Genomic DNA, 27,850 nt, shown 5'->3' with positions numbered 1-27,850 from the left:
GGATAAAAAGAATAAACAATGAGAAGGAGCAATATCATTTGAAACAGAGCATAAAAAAGTAGTTTTAGCAACAGGGAAATCAAGGAGAGACTGATACCTCCTGCAAGTGGGCACTGGATAAGAGCACAGAAAGAAAAAGGAGGGAAAGGGAAACTTCGATCACTTCCGATTACACTGTTATTCAGAGAAACTATAATGTGGTTATCTATAAATGATTCTTATAAACCAAACCATTGTTCCCTTTGTTTACATTTCCTGTAGCCCTGCTATGTAGAAGGTCAGTGTAACCCCACAACCAGAAAGATAACTATTAACATTTTTAAAAATATTTACCTCTAGTAACTCTCCTATGTGAATCTCTTTATCTACACACATGGATGCACCATAGTTGGGTTTTTGGTTTTTTTACCCATTCCTTTGTATATAGTTATAAGGTTATTTCCAGTCTCTGCTATTTTAAATTATGCTGAAATGATCAGAAATTGATCACTTCCTTAAGGAATATTCCTAACAGTAAAATTTGGGGGTGAAATAATATGAACATTTTGAGGTTTTCGACACATATTACCAGACTGCTTTCTAGAGTTCTATCCATTTACTTTTCTACCAGTAAAATATGAAGTACCTGTCTCATTACAACTTCACCTTAGAATAGTTTTCTCAAACTTTAGCAGAATTACCTAGAAGGATTGTTAAATTTGAGTTCTGGGCCCTACTACAAATTTCTGATTTTAGACTGTGGTGGGGCTTGAGAATTTGCACGTAATTAATTTCCAGATGAGTCTGATGCTGCCAGTCTAGGGACCACACTGTGAACCACTGGCTTAAAATATTATTGCTTTTAATCTTTAGCCATACTGATAGGTAAAAAGTTGCATCTTGTTTATTTTGTGTTTCTTTAACAGTGAAATTGAACAGTTTTTCACATATTTAGACACTTGTATGTTTTTTCTTTTTCTTTGATAGGTCTTTTGTTCATTATCTTCCAAAGTATAATGTGTGTTGATTATCCATCTGTAAGATACAACCCCAATACACACATCTATATAAGTGATGACACAGTCTTCATTACCCTGGGCTTATCTTTTATACACAGCCTATTCAATGACTCCATTTTGTTTATAGGCAAATTCATTTTAGTTTTGGCATTATGAAAAACCCACAAGAAGATACGTTGTAACTTTTCTGTTTTTCTGTGTTTTGCAATATATAAGCCCATGTCTGATGTTCAACTAGTCTGAAGCATTATAATCAAAATACAAATTGTGGCCTTTGTCTACACTTTAGAAATAAAAAATAATTTGATATAGAAATCTTTTTAGTCCTTCTACTTTCATTACTATTCTGAGTGTATGAAATATATTTGAGGACTTCTGTTAAACAATTAGTCCCAGCAACAGAAGTCTAAGTAATCTTTGTACCTTTTTATATTGTTCACTTTTAACACTTAGATATTTTATATTTTCATGTAGTCAGATCTGTCAGTCTCCTATAATAGTTTTAATTTTTTCGAAGAGCTCTTTGTTAGTGAAATATATGTTATTTATTCTTAACAATAATCTTGAAAGGTAAACATTAGAGCAACTTTTAAAATCAGGAAACCAAGGCCTACAAATACTAAGTATATTGCGAAGGTCAAAAATAAGGACAAAAAGTAAGTGGCAGAGCCAGGATAAGAATATACCATTTGAGGCTGGGTGCGGTGGCTCACACCTGTAATCCCAGCACTTTGGGAGAACGAAGTGGGCGGATCATGAGGTCAGGAATTCGAGACCAGCCTGGCCAGCATGGTGAAACCCAATCTCTACTAAAAATACAAAAAATTAGCCGGGCATGGTGGTATGTGCCTATAGTCCCAGCTACTCGGGAGGCTGAGGCAGAGAATTGCTTGAACCTGGCAGGCGGAGGTTGCAGTGAGCCCAGATCACACCATTGCACTCCACCCTGGGCGACAGACCGAGACTCCGTCTCAAAAAAAAAAAAAAAAAAAGAATATACCATTTGAATATATCAAAATGGTTCCCCAAAGAAAGGAAGGAAAAGTAATGTTTATTGACTCTGTCATGTGGCAGGTACTCTCCATATCTTTTCTAATTTAGTACTCAGGAAAGTTCTTATTCCTGTAGGAACCAAACCAAAGTCCTGAGTTTGGATTCCTTTTCTTACCTTATTCTAAAGGATAGCCTAGGGCCAAGAGCTCAGACTCCTCAGGCCAGTCTCAACACTACAGCTTTTACTAGGTGTGTCTGACCATGTGCAAGTTATCTAACTTCCCAGTGATGATGACAACTTCACTGACTGGAGGATTCGGTAAAATAACATGTACAAAGCACTAAGGAAAGTTCTTAATCATAGAACACATTCAGTAAATAATAACTCTTATTATTTTTATAATTACCTCCAGAACAGCATGATATCATACTAAGAGCATAAGATTTAAAATATGGAGATTGGGATGCCAATCCCAGTCCTACTACTTTCTAGCTGTATAATCCCAAGCAAGTCATTTGCCTTCTCAAATACTCAGTTTTCTCAACTCTAAAGTGAATACAATAATCATCTAAAAAATTGCTGTAACTATTATGTGAGAAAATGAAAATGACACACTTGTAAATTCTACAGGGCTGTAGCAATATTGTTGTTAACTTATTAGACTTTGAAAAGCTAAAATATTTTATAAGATTCTGTTTGTGTCCATAGTTTTCTGATATGATTTTATACTTTGTGCTTGGTCTTCTTATAAGCATTAATCTTTCCATTTGTTTGTTGTATTCAGATGCACTCACCTTTTTTAAAGCTGCTTCTCTTTTTTTGTCTGTTGTCAAATCTAGTGCTGCTTCTAATGACTTTTACAGATTTTTTTGTTGATACGGTATTTTGGATTTTCTGAATCTTAAAATGTTCTTTCAAAAAAGTATAAACTTAAGTAGATATCCAACTCATGATGAAACTTCCATTTATCTTAACTTTCTCCTTTGTTGGTCCTCCAAAGTAATTGATATTTTTTCAGATTCTTACTAATGATGCATACAAATGTGTCAAATGGCCTTAATTTTCAAGGGACAACACAGTCTTCATTACCCTGGGCTTATCTTTTATACACAGCCTATTCAATGACTCCATTTTCTTTATAGGCAAATTCATTTTAGTTTTGACATTATGAAAAACCCACAAGAAGATACATTGTGACTTTTCTATGTTTTTCTATGTTTTGCAATATATAAGCCCATGTCTGATGTTCAACTAGTCTAAAGTGTTATAATCAAAAACAAATTTTGGCCTTTGTCTACAGTTTAGAAATAAAAAATAATTTGATTAGAAATATTTTTAGTCCTACTTTCATTTGTATTCTGAGTATATGAAACACATTTGAGGACTTCTCTTAAACAATTATTCATGGCAACAAAAGTCTAAGTAATCTAAAATTAATAGAGTTGATTCTTGTTCTTTACTACAATGAGTATCAACTAAAGTCTTACGTTGGCTGGGTGCAGTGGCTCACACCTGTAATCCCAGCACTTTGGAGGCTGAGGCAGGCAGATTGCCTGAGCTCTAGAGTTTGAGACCAGCCTAGGCAACATGACAAAACCTCATCTCTACTAAAAATACAAAACTTCCCCGGGTGTGGTGGTGCACACCTGTAGTCCCAGCCTACTCGGGAAACTGAGGCAGGAGACTCACTTGAACCCAGGAGATGAAGGTTGCCATGAGCCAAGATCACACCACTGCACTCCAGCCTGGGCGACATAGCAAGACTCTGCCTCAAAAAAAAAAAAAGTCTTACCTTTAGCTATAATATACTCAAAAAACTAAATTAAAAAGTAAAATTTAAAGATATGTGGAAGGATGTTAACTGGATCGTAGTTTTGGCAGAACTAGCCATTACATAATAAATGATCTTAGATGTTATCTAATATAAACCTTTTGTTCTACACATGAGAAAGTGAGGTGCTGAGAGGCAAGTGCCTTGCAGTTAGTGGTGGAGGGTTCAAACTTAACTCGTTATCTGATGAAAACATAATATTTTTCATGCTATAGAAACAGAACTATTAAATAAATCAACCAATGCCCTCACACATGCTCTCTTTCAACACTTGTAAGCTGAATGGAAATATAATCTTCCCACTATAAACACATCAGAAATAATGCAAATAAAGAATACAAAGAAACATTGTAATCCTTCTTTGTCAAACTGCTGAATATATTAATAGTAAGTCCTCATTTTAGCATTGTCAATAGGTTCTCAGAAGCTGCAACTTTAAGTGAAAAGACAAATAACAAAACCAATTTTACCATAGGCCAATTGGTATAAACAAGAGCTAAGTTCCTAACGCATATTTCTGGTCACAAAAACATCACCAAACTTCTGAATAAAAACCAAAACACTGTGAAGATTAAACATTGAAATAATTGTAATCTACACATACATTTCAGAAAGGTTAATAAAAACAAGTAAGATAATAAGCCCGAGCCTATCCCAGGCACCAACCCTACACAGGATGCCATCCCATCACAGGGTGCATTCACACACACCCACAGTCATTCAGATAGGGACCATGTAGACACATCAGTTCACCTAATGAGAACATCTTTGGGATTTGGGAGGAAACCAAATTACCCACATAAAATGCTTGCAGATATGGGGAGAACATGAAGAATTGATTTTTTTTTCATTGTTGAAAGGAAACAACGTTGAAAGAAACGACATTATTTGAGGACCTGGTGTATATATTGCAGATCCTTAAATTGTGTAATTGTAAGCATTGAAATGTCATCCAAAAATATAGCTTCTTTTCAGTTATGAGAAAATCTGTTCTATGTAAATTCTTAGACAGTATAATAGGTACTGCTCAATTGCCCTCCAAAAAAGCATTATCAATTTGTTGTCCTGCCAAATGGTGAGTTTCCTTACAAAGTCATGAATGCTTTTCATTATTAAAACCTTTTAGTATTTTTCCAATGTGGTGTTCCCCCTTGAAAAAAAAAGGGCATGTCAATTTAATTTGTGTTTCATAATTACTCAGTTTTAGTGTCTTAGATTTTGTGACTATTTTATCTCTTCTTCTGTGAATTAGTTGTGCATATGTTTTGCCCATGTTTCTTTTTTTTTCTTCTTTTCAGCTTTTATTTTAGGTTCAAGGGGTACATGTGCAGGTTTGTTACATGGATAAATGATGTGTTGCAAGGGCTTGGAGTACAGATAATTTTGTCACCCAGGTAATCAGCATACTATTTTCAATCCTCCCCCTCCTGCCACCATCCACTTTAAAATAGGCCGCAGTGTTTATCATGCCCTTCTTTGTGTCCCTGTGGACTCATTGTTTAGCTCCCACTTATAAGTGATAACTGTGGTATTTGGTTTTCTGTTCCTGCATTAATTAGCTTAGGATTATGGCCTCCAGCTCCATCGATGTCACTGCAAAGGACATGATTTCATTATTTTTTATGACTGCATGGTATTCCATGGTATATATGTACATGGTATATATGAGTCCTTGCCACATTGCTTGTTCTTGTTGGCTTTGTGACATATCAGATGATTGTAGGGGTGCAGCTTTATTTCTGTGTTCTCTAGCCTGTTGTTTTGGTTCATGTGTCTGTCTTAGTACCAGTACCATTGCTGTTTTAGTTACTGTAGCCTTGTAGTATAGTTTGAATTCAAGTAGTGAGATGCCTCCAGCTTTTTTCATTTTTCATATCTGCATAGTATTCTATGGTGTATATGTACCACATTTTCTTTATCTAGTCTACCGTTGATGGGCATGTAGATTGATTCCATGTCTTTGCTATTGTGAATAACACTTTAATGAACGTACACGTGCATGTGTCTTAATGGTAGGATGATTTCTATTCCTTTGGGTATATAACCAGTAATGGAATGGCTGTGTCAAATGGTAGTTCTATTTATTTGAGAAATCTCCAGACTGCTTTCCACAGTGGCTGAACTAACTTACATTCCCACCAGCAGTGTATCAGCATTCCCTTTTCTCCACAACCTCACCATCATCTGTTAGTTTTTGACTTAATAATAGCCATTCTGTTGGTGGAAGTGTAAATTAATTCAACCATTGTGGAAGACAGTGTGGTGATTACTCAAACACCTAAAGACAGAAATGCATTTGACTCAGCAATCCTATTACTGGGTATATACCCAAAGGAATATAAATCATTCTGTTATAAAGACACATTCATGAGTATGTTCATTGCAACACTATTCACAATAGTAAAGACATGAAATCAACATAAATGCCCATTAATGATACATTGAATAAAGAAAATATGGTGTATATATACCCCATCGAATACTATGCAGCCATAAAAAAGAAGATCATGTCCTTTTCAGGGACATAGATGGAGTGGGTGGCCATTATCCTTAGCAAACTAACACAGAAACAGAAAACCAAATACCACGTTTTCACTTATAAGTGGGAGCTAAATGATGAGAACACATGGACACATAGAGGAGAACAACACACACTGGGGCCTATTGTAGGGTGGAGGGTGGGAGGAGGGAGAGGATCAGGAAAAATATAACTAATGGGTACTGGGCTTAATACCGGAGTGATGAAATAATCTGTACAACAAACTGCCATAACACAAGTTTACCTATGTAACAAACCTGCACATGTGCCCCTGAATTTAAAATAAATTTTTTCAAAAAATTAAAAAGTATCAAAAGATGTACAATTATGTTTCATTTGACATTTGGTCACGCAGTTTACTTCCACAAGCTCAAATATTCAAAAAATTAAAAAGTATCAAAAGATGTACAATTATGTTTCCTTTGACATTTGGTCACCCAGTTTACTTCCACAAGCTCAAATATTGTGGTTAATTTTAAATATTAAAAAATAATAATAACAGCCATCCTGACTGATGTGAGATGGTGTCTCATTTTGGTTTTGATTTGCATTTCCCCAGTGATTAGTGATGTTGAACATTTTTATATGCTTGTTGGCTACATGTATGTGTCCTTTTGAGAAGTGTCCGTTCATGTGCTTTGCCCATTTTTTAATGGAGTTGTTTGTTTCTTGCTTGTTGATTTGTTTGAGTTTCTTAAAGATTCTGGACATTAGACCTTTGTCAGATGCATGGTTTGCAGATATTTTCTCCTGTTCTAAAGGTTGTCTGTTTACTTCATTGATAGTATCTTCTGCTTTGCAGAGCTCTTTAGTTTAATAAGGTCCCATTTGTCAATTTTTTGTTTTGTCACAATTGCTTTTGGAGTCTTCATCTTGAAGTCTTTGCCTGGGCCAATGTCCAGAATGGTATTTCCTAGATCTTCTAGGGGCTTTGTAGTTTTCGGTTTTACATTTAAGTCTTTCATTCATCTTAAATTGATTTTTGTATACGGTGTAAGGAAGGGGTCCAGCGTCAATCTTCTGCATATGGTTAGCCAGTTATCCCAGCACAGTTTATTGAATAGGGGGTCCTTTACCAGATGCTTGTTTTTGTCAGCTTTATCGAAGATCACATGGTTGTAGGTGTGCAGTTTTGTTTCTGGATTATCTAACCTGTTCTATTTGTCTATGTGTCTGTTTTTGTACTAGTACCATCTGTTTTAGTTACTGTAGCCTTGTGGTATAGTTTGAAGTCGGGTAGTGTGATATCCCTGGATTTGCTCCTTTTGCTTAGGATTGCTTTGGCTATTCGGGCTCTTTTTTGGTTCCAAATGAATTTTATAATGTTTTTTCTAATTCTGTGAAAAATGTCATTGGTAGTTTGATAGGAATATCATTGAATCTGTAAATAGCCTTGGACAATATGGCCATTTTAACAATATTGATTCTTCCTATCCATGAGCATGGTATGTTTTTCCATTTGGGTCATCTCTGATTTCTTTCAGCAGTGTTTTGTAATTCTCATTGTAGAGATTTTTTACCTCCCTGGTTAGCTGTATTCCTAGATATTTTGTTCTTCTTTTGGCGATTGTGAATGAGATCACGTTCTTGATTTGGCTCTCAGCTTGTACGTTATTTGTGTATAGAAATAATGATTTTTGTGCATTGATTTTTTATCCTAAAACTTCGCTGAAGTTGTTTATAAGATCTAGAAGCCTCTGAGCAGAGACTATGAAGTTTTCTAGGTATAGTATCTCTGTACTATTCTTGGTATAGTATTTCCAGGTATAGTATAATCTGCGAAGAGAAATAGTTTGACTTCCTCTCTTCCTAATTGGATGCCTTTTATTTCTTTCTCTTGCCTGATTGCTCTTGCTAGGACTTCCAGTACTCCGGTTAAATAGGAGTGGTGAAAGTGGGCATCCTTGTCTTATTCTTGTTCTCAAAAGGAATGCTTCCAGCTTTTGCCTATTCAGTATGATGATGCTGTCTCTGGGTTCATTGCCCATTTTTCTGTTAGGATCTATGTCTTTTTTTATTGATTGGCCAATGTTTCTTATTCTGTTACACATGGTACAGATATTTTCTTCTAGTTTGTCACTTTTTTGGTTTATGGCTTCTTTTGCCACAAAACATTTTGATGTTACTCTAGTCAATTGTGTCACTGTTTTCCTAGAGTCTTTTGCATTATGTGTTACAAAGTTAGTTCTTGTATCAATTAGGGTCCTATGAGGAAAGAGAAATCAAATAGTAACTGGAATAGGAAAAGTTGATTATTAACCACACCAGGGATTCCAGTAACAAGGTATTGGCTAGTAAGATGTGAAGACATCCTTAAAGAATATGGGAATAGCACCTATGGCTATAATAGATCATCCCCTTAAGCCTGTACCCTCCACATTCCTGCCTGCAGGGCTGAGATCCAGACTCTGTTAGAGCCTAGAGAAGTCGCTGTGGTGCTGTGCTTGCAGAATTTGCTGAAAATCTACCCTCCCAATTTGCAGGAGATCCATCCCCTTGGGTGCATGGGGAAGTATCTTGCTCAAGAGAATCTGCTATGAAACTGCCCCAGGGGTATGCTAGGGAATGTAATGGCCACTAGGTGCTGCTGGTTGCATGAATTGTAGGACCCTGATACTGGAGAAGCCACCTGGGATGCAGGAACCTAGAGCTAAGGCCACCAGTGCATGCTATAAGATCTTGCTAGGAAGAGCCACAGAAACCAGGAAGAAAAGCACCTTCAGCTTGCAATATCTCTTTAGCACACTCTACTGACAAAGTTTAACATGGTGCTACCTGGCAAAGGAAAAATATTTTAAAGGCCCAGCTCCATTTTCTGTGGAGCAACAGTGAAAGAGGAGCTGGAGATAATGGGCAATAAAGTGATAATTGGCACTGATAATCACTTTAGTAAACCTGGATTTTACTTTTGTGCGTGATTTGAGATAACCTTAAACAGTATTTTTTGTACAGATAAAATTGGAAACAATTTAAAGATCTGTCAATAAAGAAATGATTGAATAAACTATGGTACTTCCATACTGTAGATCACTATGCAGCAGTAATAGGGGCATATCTAGATATATGTACCAATATTGCAAGCTCTCTAAATCATATTGTTGAAGGAAAGTTGACATAAAATTTTAAACTACAAAACACTACTATATATTACAATATGTATACACACATGCACATACACACGATGTATTCAGAAGTAGGAGTCCTCATAAGATTACTTTATAAGAATCTTTTTATTAATATCCATGTGCAAACTAATATTTAGTATGCTAAAACACCTCATGTATCTTAACTGTGATAGAAAGATCTTCATGCAGTTTTTTTGCTCTGTTCTAGCTAACCTTTTAGTTATAGATGGCACAGAAATAAAGCTTATCTCAGGCCAAATAATTCAAACCTCAAATTAATAAAATTCTTTGCATTTGTAACTTCACATAATAAAAATCTGTGTGTGTTTTATTGTTATTTTAGGCAGAGGTTGAAAAGATAATTGCAGTTGCCTGGGACATTTTTCAGCCCCTTCTTTTTGGACTAATTGGAGCAGAGGTATCTATTGCATCTCTCAGACCAGAAACTGTAGGTAAGAATTTCAAAATGTGCTTTTGTTAAAATTCACTTTTTTTGGTCAGCCTACTCACCAATAAAGTCTACTTTTTATATTCATTGAAATATCTCCAGCAGGTATGTGTACAGTGGTTACTATTGTCACAATTATATAAAAAGTTAATTATGATGTAAGTTTTTTAGAGTAGTTGGTTAGAAAATAATGCTTGTTCATCTAAGACGGTATATTTTACACATTTAATATTGTTCCTTGTATATGAAAGTGACACTGCTGACCACTACCCAGAAAATTCAGGCCTTACAATTCTTTTTCCAAGGGTAAGAATATTCATCTAGCCTTGTCCTGAACAAGAGCGAGAATTTTAAAGACAACTAGTTAGTTCTATAGTTTGTACCCATGGGATAGAAATGCCTTGTTGTTCATTAATTATTTTATTTATTCCTACATTCAAAAGCCATCATATTAAAACTCTGTTGATTCAAAACACTGCACTTAAAAATTAATTTGTATATATGTACTCATTATTTCCTTCTTTCCTTCCATCACAGTATTCTTCCATCCATACTAGGAATCCCATCTCCCGCTACTCCTTCTGAATCTTGCATATGGATTCTTTCCTTTTCTCATACATCTTAAATATCCATGTCGCAATTTTCTTCTCTTCAGAATTTAGTCTCCAATCTCTCTTATCTTAAAAAAAAAAATGCTTCTCTTCTGACACATGCTGCAACATGGATGAACCTTGAGAACATTATGCTAAGTGAAATAAGCCAGTCAGAAAAAGACTAACCCTGTATGATTCCACTTACATAAGGTATCCAGAGTAGTCAGACTCATAAATGGTACTTGCCAGGGGCTGGGAGTAAAGGGAAATTGTTGTTTAATGGGTATAGAGTTTAAATTCTGTGAGATGAAAAAATTCTGGAGATTGGTTGCATAATAGTGTGAATATACTTAATGATACTAACTATACACATAAAAATGGTTAAGATGGTAAATGTTATGTGTATTTTACTACAATTAAAATAATGTATATTAAAATAATATGTTAAAATTATATATATGTAAAATTTCTCTATTTCACTTCCCCCCATCTCTACCATGCTACCTCTCTTGTCTTCTTTTCGGACTTTTCAAAAGAGGTCACTACATTCCCCTTTCCACTTCAGTTCCCATTTCCTCCTTCTATACATTTTAGCCCAGCTTCTGCCTATCACACAACCTGCCAACCTCTCACACAACCTGCCAACCTCTCACCAAGGTAATATTGCTAAATCCAGTCTTTGCTTTACTTGATCTGTCAGCAGCATTTGCTGCTTTTGACCCTCTAACACTCCTTTATATTAAGTTCTTAAACTTCCTATTTCCCAGTGCTGTTTGAGCCTTTCCTTACACCATATGTAGCTTAAATGCTGCCCTTTATCAAATTGCTTTCTAACTTTGTGCCTCTGGCTCTATATAACTTCTCTAACCTTATCTATACTAGTGACATCAACTATAAACTGTATAATTCCAAACTATTTATCTCTAAATCAATATATCCAATTGTTGATTGGACAGCACCACTTGTATGTCCTGTTAACCTTCAAACTCAACTAAAACTTCCTTCTCATCCTCTTCTCAAACTTTCAATGTTTCCTTCTGGGAATGGTATCAACTCTTTATCTTGTACTTCAGGCTACAGGTATTTTTGAATACTTTCCAACCTTGAAGAAATACCTTTCAACAAAGAACCACAAAACTTTCCCATAAAAAAGCCATATGGCAGATTTACAATAGATCTTCCCGCTATGTCTATCTGATGTTTTACCAGCCCTTTGAATTTGAGATAAGTACTTATCCTTTCTGAGCTTCTGGTTTTTTCAACTATAAAATAATACTTACTCCACAGGTTGTAAGGACTAAGTAAAATAATACATTTAAAGCTTAGTACAGCATTTGGCACAGAGTAAACACTCAACAAATGTTACTTTTTTAAAAATCACCCTAATACTCAGGAGTCACCTTAGCTGTATCATTCTTAGGTCCAGTAGCATGTAGCAGCACTACTCACAATCCCTTGTTTGGCAAATGATGATGAACTTGTCTTTATCAGCAAAGAATTCTACAGGACTAAATGGGGTAGCTGTGTATGTTAACCAGGGATAATTGGGACCAGTACGACCGGTACACATCAGTATGGTGAAACAGTGGTAGACTGCCAGTGTCTATTCTGATTGGTCAGTGCCCAGCCAGCTCTGATTGGCTAATTCCCTCCATACTGGCTCATAAATATTTTAGCTATCACTTCTGGTCTTATACCCTGTAAAGAATTATTGACTTTTTGGGTTAAAATATTGTTTTTCCCTCTTTTATGCCCTTAGTTTGTTTATACCTCACTTACTGTATAGTCTATGAATTGGTTGTTTATGTGTCTTTCTCTGACTTTGAGGCAAAGTCTATACATTATACATTTATGTGTACACAGTACTTAGTTTAAAGCTTATTACTTATCATTTAATCATATCATTTAATAAATTCTTCTTACACACATGAACAAGCATGGTTCTTGCTATAAAGCATAAGACATATATAACATTCAAATCTCTACATAAGAATTCAAATATGCTTAATTTCTGGTTTTAATCTAGGGAAACACCTTATTTTAAACAAATAGCCTGATTGATCCTTAATATTGATTGTTTTTATATATTCTTCCTAAACATTTTTGTATTTGTAATTTTTAATGCTTTAAAAATTATTTCTGTTGATGGTTATTTTGAATTAGTAACCATGAGATGCAGTTTCTCTCCTAGTATTTTATTATTTCTAAAAATTGAATATTTCTTACAGGCCTTTGTGTTGCCACCGTAGGCATTGCAGTATTGATACGAATTTTGACTACATTTCTGATGGTGTGTTTTGCTGGTTTTAACTTAAAAGAAAAGATATTTATTTCTTTTGCATGGCTTCCAAAGGCCACAGTTCAGGTATGATGGATAGGATGGCTTAGCATCTTAACTGCTATTTCTGCATGACACCTTGAAATATTGAATAAGAGGGCTTGTTTAAATTTAGTGAAAATAAATAATTGAAGTGGATTTATGAAAAGAGTTTATCCTAATCTATTCTTTAAAACCTGTATTTTTGGTATATTCATTCCTTAAATGTGATAGCTCATTAAATTTCCTTAGATCACCAGGGTACAGGTAAAAATCCAGTAAATCCCTATTCTACTAGAAAGCAGTAGTAACAGGAGAGAAGAGTTTGAATTTCATCAGTCAGCACTCTCTAAGTCACCCAAGGAAAGAGTTGTTAACTCTTTTCATGTTAATAAGTTCCAAGAAGAGAGTAAAATAGAAATAACATGGTTCCCTTAATGTTTGGAGATATTTTAATGTTAATATGATTGATGATCAGTTGAGCTTGACCAGAGTCTTTGTATGTAATGGAGAAAAGATTTATTGAAAAACAACTCAGAAAGCACTTTATTGATTTCCTAGATTATTAGTTGGTATTAATTATTCAAAACTCACTGAACTTCCTGGCAAATGTCTCAATCACTTAACCGAAAATTTGTGCATTCTAATAAATGTGATAAATAAAGCTATTATAGATAGGTGCTTGAATTTGTTGACCATGCATTTGTTAGAATATCTATGATTGCTAATTAAGTTAGAACTGTATAGATTATGATTTGTTGCAAATGTGATGTATCTTTGGTTGTATATTTTCAGACTAATTACATCAAACAACATTTAACTGTTTTGCCCCAGATTATTTTATAATTAAATATTCAAATTTATGTTATTAAGGAATTAAAATCAAGTGTTTTTCATTTAGGAGGCTTTGGGGGATGTGTATGCTCAGCAATTATATTCCAGATTTCAATTATGCTCTTTGCATTTGGACATTACTCCAGAATTCCCCTCACCCCTATCAGACTTTCAAAAATGTCTAAAACATAATGGCTAAGAGTTCTATAAAAAGGTCTCTGGACAGCAATGTGACCAGCCAAACTCCAGTTCTATTATAGAAGGGAAAGGGGTCATTCATGTTTTTGTGAGCAACTAGTAGTTTCTGCCATTGTTTCTGATGCACATTTTTCTTTTTCATTGTCTTAGAGGCTTACATTGTTCTCTGTGGAATAAGGGATAACCAGATTAATTAATACATTTTTCCCATCTGCACTGATAATATTGCATTTTGCCTCTAAAAGAAACTGAGAATTTTCATAATGTTTTCCAACAGATGCATTCCAAATAAAACATTTCACCAAATTCTGTGGCAAGGAGTTGACCAAATACCTAATAAGATCAACTTCAAGTTGTCAAGGTGTCCACTATTTTCATGTTTCATGACGTTTGACAATGAGTTTAAGCTCTAAAGTAATATATATTTATTTAAAATTTAACAGTTTTCAGTAGGTATCACTGCATGTTTTTCATCTTATTTTTTAGTTCCACATTCCTAAAGATTAAAGGAGATGACCAGTAATTTCCATCTTTATTCAGGAAAAATTTAGTACATAGAACTTTATGTTATATTTAATTAATATTGTGAGTCTGGATTTGCTTTGTGTTTTGAAATGTATTTTACTGATATTTATGTAACCCTATCTTACACAGATAGGTACAAATGAGTCATCAGTATGTTCCCATGCAAGGGCAGAGTTTTTAGATCATCAGAACCAGCTGGGCTGGGCACAGTGACTTACACCTGTAATCCCAGCACTTGGGAGGCTAAGGAGGGAGGATCACTTGAGGCCAGGAGTTCAAGACCAGTCTGGGCAACACAGCGAGACCCTGTCTCTAAAAAAGTAAAAAAACAAAACAAAACAAAACCTGCAATACACTTTGAAAGAATACTAAAACAACTTTCTTTTTTTTTTAATTTTATTATTATTATACTTTAAGTTTTAGGGTACATGTGCACAACGTGCAGGTTTGTTATATATGTATACATGTGCCATGTTGGTGTGCTGCACCCATTAACTCGTCATTTAGCATTAGGTATATCTCCTAATGCTTACAACTTTCTTAGTTGAGCAAAAGAACAAGCAATTTGCTTTTGCAAACAATAAAAAACTCACTTTTTTTATATGTGCTTATCTTATCATGATTCCATTTTTACCCTTAAACTTTTATAGGCTGCAATAGGATCTGTGGCTTTGGACACAGCAAGGTCACATGGAGAGAAACAATTAGAAGACTATGGAATGGATGTGTTGACAGTGGCATTTTTGTCCATCCTCATCACAGCCCCAATTGGAAGTCTGCTTATTGGTTTACTGGGCCCCAGGCTTCTGCAGAAAGTTGAACATCAAAATAAAGATGAAGAAGTTCAAGGAGAGACTTCTGTGCAAGTTTAGAGGTGAAAAGAGAGAGTGCTGAACATAATGTTTAGAAAGCTGCTACTTTTTTCAAGATGCATATTGAAATATGTAATGTTTAAGCTTAAAATGTAATAGAACCAAAAGTGTAGCTGTTTCTTTAAACAGCATTTTTAGCCCTTGCTCTTTCCATGTGGGTGGTAATGATCTATATCACCAACCTTAATCTCTCTGCCTTTTTTTTCAAACACCCCTTCATCATCCATCTTAATTTGCATAAGGACATATCTACTTTAATGTACTACCACAGTTTACAATTAACGTGGGAAAGACCAGCTTCAGTATCCTCTTCAGCTAGGATTGCTCTAACTTTTAACTTTCACAGTTTCCTGATTCATATTTGCCCAGGCTCTGATGCCTTGAATTGGTTTTGGCTCCTCTTTTTTGGTTCTGTTTTTGTTGTTAAACATCATAATGCAGTCTCTCATTAATTTTTACCGTCATTTACCCTGATAATCTGCCTCTTCTCCATTTCTCCTTCCCTTACTACCTTTCTTTGAATTACTGTAACTGATTGGTTCCACCAAAATTTTAAAGTACATGAAGTATCTTCATTGGTTCATCCTCTTGCCCCCTCCAGATGTCAAAAAACTTTATCCTGCCCCCTAGCTGACCACCCAGGTTCCTTTATTTCAGTGGCCCATGTGAGTCTACCTTCCCCTAAGGAGTGCCCTAATCCAGCCCTTTTTTTGTTTCTTATGACCCATATCTTTAGGCTCTTCCCATTTCTAGGTGGGAGATAGGTAAGTTTCAAATCTATGCCAGTCTTATGAATATTACATTAGGGTAATGTGCTATAATGAAGAAATAAAAAATACAGTGCTTAAAAGAAAATAAAATTCTATTTCTGTCTAATGAAATGGGCTGATTCGTTAATACCAACAGGGTTACTCTGCTTATGAGGTCTGCTCAGAGTCCCATGTCTTTCTGTCCTGAAGCTCTGCCATTCCCTAGCTTAGGACATGGCTTAACCTATTTATGCCAGAGGTTGCAAAAATTTTTTGTGAAAAATCAGACCTTGGCGATGACCTTGAGCAGTAGGATATAAATAACTCCCACAGGTTTAGCATTCTAATAATGGAACACTAGGCATAAATGGGTTAAAAATGCATCTCTACCATATCTCCATTCTATCTCGCAAGGAAAATGCAAGTATAGCAATTTATTTTTGAGGAAGTGATGTGGAAGTTGGACACATCTTTTTTCCTACATTTATTGGTATTGATCATATCCGGCTGTGAGGCAGCTAAGTGTTGTCTCTAGCTAAGCATTCACACTCCTAGAAGGAACGGAACATCAGATTTTCGGGGCCAGAGCTTCCACTGTGTTGGATGTTACCATCATTCAGTAGCATATTCTTACATGCAAACAAAAGCTTTTGAAAGACATTGCCTTAAACCAAAAGAGTGACTTCTATGGCAGGGATTTCAGAAATTGTGACTTGCCAGCAGAGAAAATATTAGAAGAAAGACTTACCTGCATAGGTCATATTTTATCCTACTTTGTAACAGGCCATCTCTGCTTTTGTGTATCACTCATAAGTTCCTCTTCACTCTAGGTCATCTTCTGTGTAGTTACTGAAATAATCACATTCACATACAGTTTACAGTTTTTATTATGTTATCTGTGTACCTGAAGTGTTTATTATATACTTGTCATATCCTATCTAAACTCCTCGACCTAGAATTCAAAGTTCATTTTAATCTTGAAGTAGATATTAAATATGTATTAGATGAATGAATTATGAATATCCTAATCCCACCAAGCTGATCTGCATAAATAAAGCCTGTCCATTCCTCTCTTCATTAGACTTCTGTTCGAGCCCTATCCACCATGGCTTTCACCTCTATTCAAAACTAGTTTAATATTCACTTCTTCTAAATAGCCTTCAATTTTATGTCAGCTTTGCTTTGGTTACCCTATGGTGCTGTATTCCTTTAATGTTTATGCTCTTGATTTGGACTTGATTAATTTATACCAAAGGTCAGATAAGTGTTTTGAACTGAACTTCATGGGTTAGGTGCACTTTGCTGGGAGCATCATAAACTTAATGATCATCTGGTCCTCTATTTTTGCAGGCTCTAAAAGTAGATGCATCCAAAAAATACTTACTGAAAGCTTTTGAGATCCAGGCACATCATCAAGAGTAATATTGTCCCTGTCCTTAAGGATTTAACAGTCCAATAGAGACAACAGACAGTTAAACAAGACATTGCAAAACAATATGATAAGTGCTATTATGCAGGAACTACAGGGCTGCTAGGGAGCTCATGGCAGGAGCACTCAATCAATCCGAGGGTGGTGGAGTTTAGGCACAGCTTCCCAGAGAAAGTAGGGCATTGGCTGAGGGAAGATTAGGACTTAGCCAGCAAAAGGGATGTAAGACCAAAAAGTGTTACACTTCATGCTGTTTCCCAGGCATTTTCTCCAAGTAACAGGCTTGGAATATTTATTAACTTATACATAATACAGTTAGTATAACTAAATCAGAATGCTATTGAATATGTTTAGGGCCCCTAGGAAAATTAGAAATGGAAGTCCACAGAGTACAGAAGTGATTGAAGGGCACCTGAAGCCACTGCCAATACCTGTTTTCATTTTGAGGTCATGCAGCAAACTCTTTTCTACCTCTAAGAGGGTAGCCACCATCTAAATCTCTGTGACTGCCCAGTGCTGGCTTTTTGACTTCCTCTATTGGATCTCTGAAATTTGTGCCTATTCCTGGAAGCTCTTTGTAGGAATTTATTAATTGCTATAAGACTATGTTGCTGTTATATATCATGGAGATGGTGAGGTCAAGAATGACAGAGGCTGACCATTCAGCAGGGCTCACCATGTGAAGGCCGGGGTTTGTCACCACATTGAAAGCCACATCTCTTGACTTGGTTGGTGAACTTAGGGTTAACCTGATAGAGTACTGACCAACTCAACCTATCCCCATTTGAACCACAGATAGAAACAATTACTCTAACTTTTGGGTCCCTTATACATACTTATGTCAGAGCACATGTAACACTTTTTTTCACTTTATTTACATGTTTGTCTCTTATTAAATCAGCTCCCTATGGGTAGGAACCTTGTCTTAATTATCCTTGAATCCTCAGCATTTTTCACAGGGCATGGAACACAGTAGACATTTAATAAACATTTACTGACTAAATCTGAGAGGAAGAGGATCCTCTCTCAATATCAGAAAACTACTTGCCACACAACAGTTCGGATCTTAGTCCACTTAGTCTATCTTAGTCAGCTTGGGCTGCTATAACAAAATACCATACACTGGGTGGCTTACACAACAGAAACTTACTTCTATTAAAGGTTGGAAGTTCGAGATCAGGATGCCAGCATTGTTGGGCTCTGGCGAAGTCTCTCTCCCTGGCTTGCCAATGGCCACCTTCTCACCCTCTCACTCATGTGTCATCACTTGATGCCGAGAGAGAGCAAGCAAGCTCTCTGGTGTCTCTTCTTATAAGGGTACTCTAATCACAGCATGAGGGCCCTACCCTCATGACCTCATCCAAATCTAATTGCCTTCCCAAATCCTCATATCTAAATACATCACATTGGAAGTTAAGGCTTCAACATATGAATGTGTGGGGAAGGACATAATTCAGTCCCTGAAAGAAGTGTCATATTTCCAAGGACAGTATATTTCTGTCTGGTATTAACTCCCAATCACCTTGATTGATCTTGATGTCCTCAAAATTTCCTCAGGTAAACATTTGCAAATGATCTCATCCACTACATTCTTTAAAAATAGTATTTTTTTCTGATTATAAAGTAACACATTTTCATTGCAAAAAATTTAGAACACAGAAAAATACAAACAAGAAAACTGAAACTAATATAAACATGTATTTTATTTTTCTTTAAAATTGTACTGCAGTTTTGGGGGATGTATTATTTTCAGAAAGATATATCATCAACTGAATTTGTTGGGTGAAAGGCAACATAAGTATTTCATATTTGGCTTTTATGATGCTATGTAGATTGAAGAATTTTTTTGTATATAATGAATGCTAAGCCTTCATGTTTATATTCAGATATTCATTTTGCAATGAATAAAACAGACAAATCCCTGCCTTCATGGAGCTTGTTTTAAAATCCATTTACTCCCTCACTCAGAATATATTATAACATGCCTACTGTGTGCCAGGTCTTGTGCTAGATACTAGGGAATACAGTGATGAACAAGATATTCAAGGGCTTGGTTTTCAATAGAACTTGATTCTAGTGGAAAATTGACAATGTGAGGAATACAAATATGAATAAGACATGATACTTGCCTTTAAGAACCTTAGAAGGAAATAAGATATGTACAAATAGCTATAATCCAAGTGAATAATTCAAAAGTGTTTTTAGTGTAGAAGTTGAGGAAATCTTAGAGGAACTGATACTTGAACTAGACCTTCAAGAATGGAGAGGATCTGGATGGATGGGGTAATATTAGGGAGTAAGGTGAAGATGGGAACAACTAGTGTGGGAGGCTGGCATATTAGCAAAGTTTTGAAAACAGTAAAGCCTGGAGCATAGAAAGTGATTGGCACTTGAGATTGATGAAGAGAATTAGAGATAAGACTAGAAAAGAAAGTTGGCACTGAAATCATACTAAATAGATCATTGGCTAAATATTTTTATTGAAGTACTTTCAGAAGTATGAAACTATTTATGTAGAAAGTGTTAAAACTTTTTTTATCATGTCATATATAGTTTTAAAAAATTGCTCTCAGTTAAGATTCTCCTTATTCCTCAAAAGCTTTTGCTTTCCATGACTTTGTTGCAAATATAATCAATTTACTTATTTTTAAAACACTTAATTTATATAAGAAAGGTTATCAGATGATTGTTTAAATGTTTTTTTATTAGTAAATTTTCATTATATTGTCTCCCAAAGAACCACTGTATTTTTTTAATGTCTCAGAACATTATATTTTTATATGAATCATTTATGTACCTCTCTGTAACAAGTGGGAATTGCTTCATGGCATTTGGGGAGTACGTAATATTATATTTATAGTTGACTGACTCAAATCCAGCCTGAGCCCTCTGGCCTGGTGAGAATTCCGAAACTCCATTTGTTGATGTGCCCTCCATCTTCCTTACATGGACCCTAAAGCACTTACCTCTCCAGGAGCCCATTCCTTCTAGAGCATAAGAGTAGTGCCTTGGAGGCAAACAGACTCCTAGCAAAGGTCTTCCTTCCCAGGTTTACCATTTGTCCCAACTCCCATTATCTTTAGGGATCTACCTGCTTTTCCTGTGAGTACAAAACATTTCCTTTTCATGAGTACAAAACATTTCCTTAACCCTATAATCATGAAACCCTGTCTACTCTCCTGAAACGAGGAAGAAAAATAAATCCTTGCTGAGATGTCTATAACACGTTGAAGGAGGGAAGGTGTTAAAAACAATAAAAAGGGCAGGGCTGTGGTGGCTCACGCTTGTAATCCCAGTACTGTGGGAAGCCAAGACGGGCAGATCACTTAAGTCCAGGAGTTCAAGTCCTCCTGGGCAATATGTGAAACTCCTCTCTACTAAAAATACAAAAATTAGCCGGGGGTAGTGGTGCCCACCTGTAGTCCCAGCTACTCAGGAGGCAGGAGGATCGCTTGAACCAAGGAGGAGGAGGCTGCAGGGAGCCTAGATCGCACTGCACTCCAGCCGGGGTAATAGAGTGAGACCCTGTCTCAACAACGTCAACAAAACCAATAAAAAGATAATTTCGTATTTAAGTTACCCAAGAAGGAACGGTAATTTGAATCAGATCTTAGATGATGACTAAGAAAAAGAACACTCCGGTAGAGGAATTAACTTTACAGAACGCACTGAGGCAAAAAGGAATACAGTGTTCAAGAGTAAACATTGAGTGTCAGGAGAAACATTAGATAGGAAAGGGCAGTTTGTCTTTCTAAGAAGTTTACACTTTCTCCAATAACAGTTGTTTTTGTCTTTTATAGGAAGCGCGGATTCTATTACTGGAAACTTTGGGACTGAAAGGCCAAAGCTTCTGGGCCCACCGTCAACGCAGCTCCGCTTTCATTTCTTTCACATACAACTTTCCACATAAGATTTCATGCGGAAAAAAAAAAAAAAACTCACAAAGGTTTTATACTGATAACAGTATATTAAGTGTTTACTTTGTACACAGCGTCTTTGTTCCAGACACTTGCCATGTCTCATTTATTCTCACACCACCACCACAGCGTCCTTTACAGATGAGAAGACAACCTCAGGGAGACGATGTATTTGCCTAGGTCCCATAGCTAGCAAGTGACAGCGCTGCAGTTTAAGCTCAGGCCGTCTTGGGGAGAGACCGTGCTCTTCTACCATTGCACTTTAAGCTGACTTTAGGGGAAACACAATCTGAGTTTTGACAAGTTTACTTCTGGCACACGCAGTCCCGAGCACTGCTTTTTGGCTAAAATGCCCAGTGATGTCAACTCTGTCCCTGGATTTCTACAACCCGATGAGTCAATATTCAGAAGAGACGTCGAAAGGAAAGGGTTCAATAGACAGAAAACACACCAGACAGTCCCAGAAGCCCCAGAACCCTCGCCTCTGCCGGCGCGGACAGCCAAGACGTCACTTAAACGCGCTGCCGCCTCCTCGCCCCGCCCCGCCCCTGCGCGGAAGTCTATCCGGGCTTTCGCGTCACCACCCTGCCCACCTGGGTGGCGCGTGGCTTACGCAACGGTTACTGGGCTCCTGGGCCGCTCCCGGGCCAGCGAGGGCTGCCAAAGAAGTTGTAGGTACGGCCCATTTTTCTTAACGCCGCCCTTCCAAGCCCTTTGGCGCTAGTCCCGGGTCTCCCGCGATCGTTTCCTTGCGGTAGGCCCCAGGAGGGCCTTTCCTCCCCCTCAGTTCAATGGGATTCTTGGGCTCTTCTCCCAGACGCTGAGGGAACAGCCACAGACATTGTCTCTCCTCTCCGTGACTCCTTTCCTTACTCCGTCATCCCACATCTCTCTTGTTTGTTCTCTTTTCCTCCTGTTTTTCTTATTTTACAAATACTCGCCAGTAAGAAAGAAGAGATCTGTCAGTTAAGATTGACTGCAAAATTAATTGTATTAAGCGTGTACTATTTTACAAACGGTGGATCCCTGCAAATAAACCTTCACATACATGCTCCTGCGACTGGAGATTCTGGGATTGGTTGCCGATCCTGAGAAAGCTCTCTTCCCCCACCCACCCACATCCACGCCCCTTAATCCTGTTTACTCCTCTTGGCTTTAACCCAGGGGACAAGCACTTCCAGCAGTCCCCAACCTTTTTGGCACCAGGGATCAGTTTCATGGAAGACAGTTTGGGGTGGGGGGCAGGATGGGATGACACTCTTCTATCTCAGATCATCAGGCATTAGATTCTCATGAGAAGGCGCAATTTAGATCCCTCACATGTGCAGTTCATAATCAGGTCTGTGCTCCTATGAGAATCTAATGCCTTTGCTGATCTGACAGGAGGTGGAGCTCAGGCATAATCCTCTAGCCCTGCTCACCTGCTGTGTGGCCTGTTCCTAATAGGCCACAAACCTGTACCTGTCTGCTGCCCAGGGGTTGGGGATCCCTGCTTTAGACCAGTGCTTTTGAAGGAAAAAGGAAAGTTGCACACATACTGTGTCTGTCACATCAATCAGTAGTGTTACAAGAGCTCGTCACGGGACCATACCAGGTCCCTCACTCCCCTCTATGGGTGTCCTAGAGCCTGTGAAATAACAGATTTGGTGATGTGGGGAGACAATTGGCCCAGGTGGCACTGAGGGAGGCCACACCCCACTCTCTGATTTTCCTTAGAGATAAATATAATTATGTGTGCAACAGAAGCATGAAAAATGACACTTATTATTGTCACCCCTAGAGAATTCATGCCCCAAATATTTTAGTCACTGTGTGCCTATGAAAAGGGCATTCATAGGTATTGTCCTCTGTGAGTACCAGAATTTTTTTTAACTTACTTTTAAAAATTCTATACAGATTTAGTTAGTACAAGTTCAGTTTTGTTGTGTGGATATATTGCACAGTAGTGAAGTCTGCGCTTTTAGAGTACCAGAATTTATACTGCTGTTTTTCAGTTGGCTCTTGTCATAAGGTCCTGCCAATTACTAGACACAAAGAAATAGGTGGGTGCTGTAGTTGTAACATATAAAGTATCGTTTTTATAGTACTTCTCATTTTGTACTTATTTTTGTACTCATCCTGTTTAAACACTTCTGTTGGTTAACCAAATCCCATGTTACTGTGGTGTTTACTAAACACTGAGATTGAATAGTACCTGGAACATAGTGTAATATATGTTCAATAAATATTTTTTGAGGGAATGAATGGATGAGCTTCTGAAGAAGCCATACCTTAGCCACTTTTGTTTTTCCTGGATCCAGAGCTTAGTCTAGCAGTAGTAAACTCACCAGTGTGAGTTAAGTAGAGAAGTCAAGTGACTTGCTTAGGGAAAGGCATTCATTAAGTATTTTTTAAAGAATATCCTACTTTGTCAGGCATTGTTTTAGGCATTGTGAATACAATGGTAAGAAAGACTAGCAAGATCGCTGTTCTTATGAAGTTTAAATTCTAGTGAGTGGAAGATAGAAAATAGGTAAACTATATGAGCAAGGAATTTTGGATAATAGTAAGCACAGTGAAGAAGTAAAACAGTGTAAAGGTCTTCCTTAAGACTGGGGGAGGGGTTAGTTTAGATTGATTGCTTAGTGATATTTTTAAAAACCAACCATGGAAATATTTGGGATCAGCGCACTACAGGTAAAGGCAACTCCAATTGCAAGAGCCCTAAGGAAGGAAAGAACTTGGCTCCTTCCAGGAACATCATCAAGACCACTGAAGCTAAAATGTAGAGAAAGTGGTACAGGATGAGCTTGGAGGGATAGGTAGGGGCCAAATCATGTAAGGCTTTGAATAGGCCATGGAAATCTACCCATGGAATAAGTTTGGAATTTATTTAAAGTGTAAAGAGAAACCAGTAGTGAGTTGGAGGGAGTGATAGGATCTGATTTACATTGTAAAAAGGTTTGTTCTGCCTATTATGTGATGACTGAATCATACTGGGTGGGGAGCAAGATCTATAGCAGAAGATAATTGCAGAAATCCAAAGAGGAATGACAAGTTTGGGATAAAATAGCAGAGAAGTAGATGTATGTGAGCTCTATTTTGGGGGCAGAGCCTACAGATTTTGTGATGTTTTGAATATAGAGGTGATGAAAAAGGAGTCACCTCTAGCCCCTAAATTTTTGTCTTGAGCTTGTGTGGATGATTGTGCCATTTACCAAATGGAAAAAACTAAGGAAGAAAAAGGAGCAGCCAGGGCGGTGGGAGGGGGGAGTTTTATTTTGCTTACCTTAATTTTTACATTCTTATTAGAAATCAAAGGTAAGTTGAGGCTTCAGCTCTGTGCAGAGTGCAAGGAACCAAAGATGCAAAGTTGGGAGTCACCAGCATGTGGAAAACTACCTAGGGCAAGTGTGCTCACCGATAACATTGCAGTGACTAGTGTAAAGCAGAGGAAAAGAAGCCAACAAAAGAGAAAGAAGAATAGCCAATGAAGTAGGAAGAAAATCTGAAGAGTGCGGTGACATAAAAGCCAAGACTGGCCGGGCATGGTGGCTCATGCCTGTAATCCCAGTACTTTGGGAGGCTAAGGTGGGTGGATCACCTGAGGACGGGAGTTCCAGACCAGCCTGACCAACATGGAGAAACCCCATCTCAATTAAAAAAAAAAAAAAAAAGCCAAGACTACAAAACATGGCCAATAGTACTGAATCATGCTTAGAAGTCAAATAAAATAAAGAGATCTGTGCATTGGGTTTTGGAAACATTAAGTAGTTATATGCCTTGACTAGTACAATAAAGAGAAAATGTGGTGTCAAGAAATTGACATAGTACTGCTGGCTGGGCAGAAATTGACGTAGTACTATAGACATCTCAAGATGTTTTACTATAAAAGAGAGCCAAGAAATGGAGGTAATAGAGAAATATGTATGGTCAAAGAAGGGTTCTTAAAGATAAGGACACTTAAGCATATTTAGACTGAGAATAATCCAATAGAGGGGGGTGGAAATGATGGTATAAGAGAGAGTGTGTATATTTTAGGAGTGAAGTCTTTGAGAAAATGAGAGGTTATGGAATCCAGGGAATATATAGAAGTATTGGCCTTAGGTAGGAACATGAACATATAAACATATAATTTCCTTTTTTTTTTTTTTTTTTTTTTTGAGACAGAGTTTGGCTCTTGTTGTCCAGGCTACAGTGCAATGGAGCAATCTCAGCTCACTGCAACCTCTGCCTCCCGGGTTCAAGCGATTCTCCTGCTTCAGCTTCCTGAGTAGCTGGGATTACAGGCGTGCACCAACACACCATGCCTGGCTAATTTTTTGTATTTTTGGTAGAGATAGGGTTTTACCATGGCCAGGCTGGTCTTGAACTCCTGACCTCAGGTGATTCACCTGCCTCGGCCTCCCACAGTGCTGGGATTACAGGTGTGAGCCACCGCACCCAACCACATGAACGTATAATTTCTAGTAAGAAGAAAGACAGCAAGTATGGGTAGAGATGCAGATAGATGGGTAGATTCAGTGGTCAGAGGTGAGACCTTCCGCCTGATACTGATACTTTTTCTCAATGAAGATAAGGTATGACGCAAGATTAGTAAAGAATGAGGAGGAATATTTGGGTAGGAGGTTTAAGGGGAGAAGATAAGATACAAAATAGTCATTTGGAGGATGGAAAGCAATCAGAATAATAGCACAGCTGGGCAAAGTTGAGTGGCCATTTGAGATTTGTGGCCCTGTGAGTGAGTGGCTGAGATACAGTGAAAGAAAAAGACAATAGGAGCTAAGGAGATCAAGGAACTGAAAGACTAGAGTGTTGGGTGGGTAGACCACCTGGGTGTTAGTGGTTGAATTAGTAGCTAAATTAGTATTTGAGCCCAGATATCTTGACTTTCTAGGTCAATGGGTTACCATTTTACTGTGAAACAGTTCACAGCATTACTCTTTTGTGCCACCTACCTACCCTTCTGGTCAACATTAAAAAAAATTGTGGCCTGATTTTTTTTTTTTTTTTTTTGGTCCATACATTCAAATTATAAACTGTCATAGGCTGGTACTTTTGTCTTGTCCCTTTCATACATTAATGTATACTTATTCAATTTTGGGCTTGTTTTTCTTTGTGATTTTTAACCATTTCCATCAATATGTGTTTATTAAAGTACAAAAGATTATCTCTTGGATGGTAAAGGGAAGATGAAGAATGAACTTTGAAAATCTTGTAGCCTTACAGAGCTGGGATAACCAGTCATAAGGAGACTTGATCTGCATTGACTTTAATAACAATAATAATAATAGACATCATTTTGGATAACCTCTTATGCTTTTATTTTCTCTTTATCTCATTTCATTCTCCTAACGGCCTTTTTCAGATGAGGAAATTGAGACTCAGAGAGGTTAAGGGTCTTGACCAAGGACATATACCTAGTAAGTGGCAGAATTATTAATCACAGTGTTCTGACTCTAAGTCCCATATTTTCCACTATATTAGTTTGTCTCTTTGCTTTTTACACTCTATTGTATGCAAAGTGATATCAAAGAAAAAGTTGCTGGGTAGAAAGTATTGGCTGGTTGGTGGCCTCTTACAATGCAAAGAATATTTAGTATGTATTTAAAATCCAATAATTGATGGTATAAAATATTTATCTACTATATACTATGTTAGGCAATTCAAATAACTCAGAAATGATTATGAAACTGTCTCTGGTTTAATTTAGTAGGGAAATAGATGGGAACACAAGTCACTAAGAAGCATTTCTTGGACTTCTCTCACATCCTAAACATGCTTCTACAATACTCTATATTGACCACATTCTGTATACAGAGGAGAATACAGTATCTGTAATATAATGGGCTCTCAATGAATATTTGTCAAATTTAAAAATGATGACAGTTAAACAAGGATTAAAATAGTGGGGTGGATGCTGTGATAAGCGTTGGATGCCATGATAAGGATGCATGTTGAAGGTAGTGTCAGGAAATCTTCTGGAAGAAATGACTTCTAAATTGATGAAGCGTTAGCTGGATGAAAAGCAAGAGTGTTGGTGTTGGAAGGCAGCGTACAGAATGCATAAAGTTTTGGAGATGTGAGACATGGCAAGTTTGAAGAACAAAAATTTAGTATGGCTAAAGTTTAGAGTGTCAAGTGATGAATGAGAAGGTAGGCAGGGTCAGGGTTAGAGCCTTATTCAAAGGACCCTATAAGCTGAATGTAAGGAGTTTTAACATTTTTCTTCTATGGGAAGTCATTGAGGAATATTAAGAAGGTTGTTGCCATAATCAAGCTTACATTTAAGAATATTGTTCTGCATTGTGAAAATTACATTGAGGAGGAAAAAGACTGGATGTGGGGAAAAGTTGGAAAGCCATTACGGTGTTTAGGTGGGGAAATGCTTATGGCCTAGACTGGACTAGTGACAATTTATCTGGAAATAAATGAATAAAATTTTTAAACATTCAGTAACTTGTCTTAACATGATTTAGTAATTCACTTGATTTTAGCAGAT

General features: G+C 37.1%; 2 protein-coding genes across 11 annotated transcripts in view; both read left to right on the top strand.

Annotated features, from left to right (window-relative positions):
* SLC9B2 (solute carrier family 9 member B2) overlaps positions 1-21,413 on the top strand; it is a 57,026-nt gene extending 35,613 nt beyond the window's left edge. For 3 of the 9 annotated variants that reach the window (XM_054682653.2, XM_054682652.2, XM_009447918.5), the window contains 4 exons: positions 9,831-9,939; positions 12,757-12,893; positions 15,053-15,276; positions 21,253-21,413. In XM_054682653.2, coding sequence (XP_054538628.1) covers positions 9,831-9,939; positions 12,757-12,893; positions 15,053-15,274 — 468 coding nt within the window. In that variant the 3' untranslated portion in view covers positions 15,275-15,276; positions 21,253-21,413. 9 annotated transcript variants of the gene reach the window in all.
* A 510-nt stretch (positions 21,414-21,923) lies between these two features.
* Positions 21,924-27,850, top strand: part of SLC9B1 (solute carrier family 9 member B1) — a 116,172-nt gene continuing 110,245 nt past the window's right edge. The window contains exon 1 of one of the 2 annotated variants that reach the window (XM_016950977.3): positions 21,924-22,044. The gene's annotated coding sequence lies outside the window, so the exon portion shown is untranslated. 2 annotated transcript variants of the gene reach the window in all.

The sequence above is a fragment of the Pan troglodytes genome, chromosome 3, assembly GCF_028858775.2.
Source record: "Pan troglodytes isolate AG18354 chromosome 3, NHGRI_mPanTro3-v2.0_pri, whole genome shotgun sequence".
In the NCBI taxonomy this organism is placed as follows: Eukaryota; Metazoa; Chordata; class Mammalia; order Primates; family Hominidae; genus Pan; species Pan troglodytes.
The sequence above is the reverse complement of the archived record's forward strand: the minus strand, read 5'-3'. Positions and strand labels throughout refer to the sequence as shown.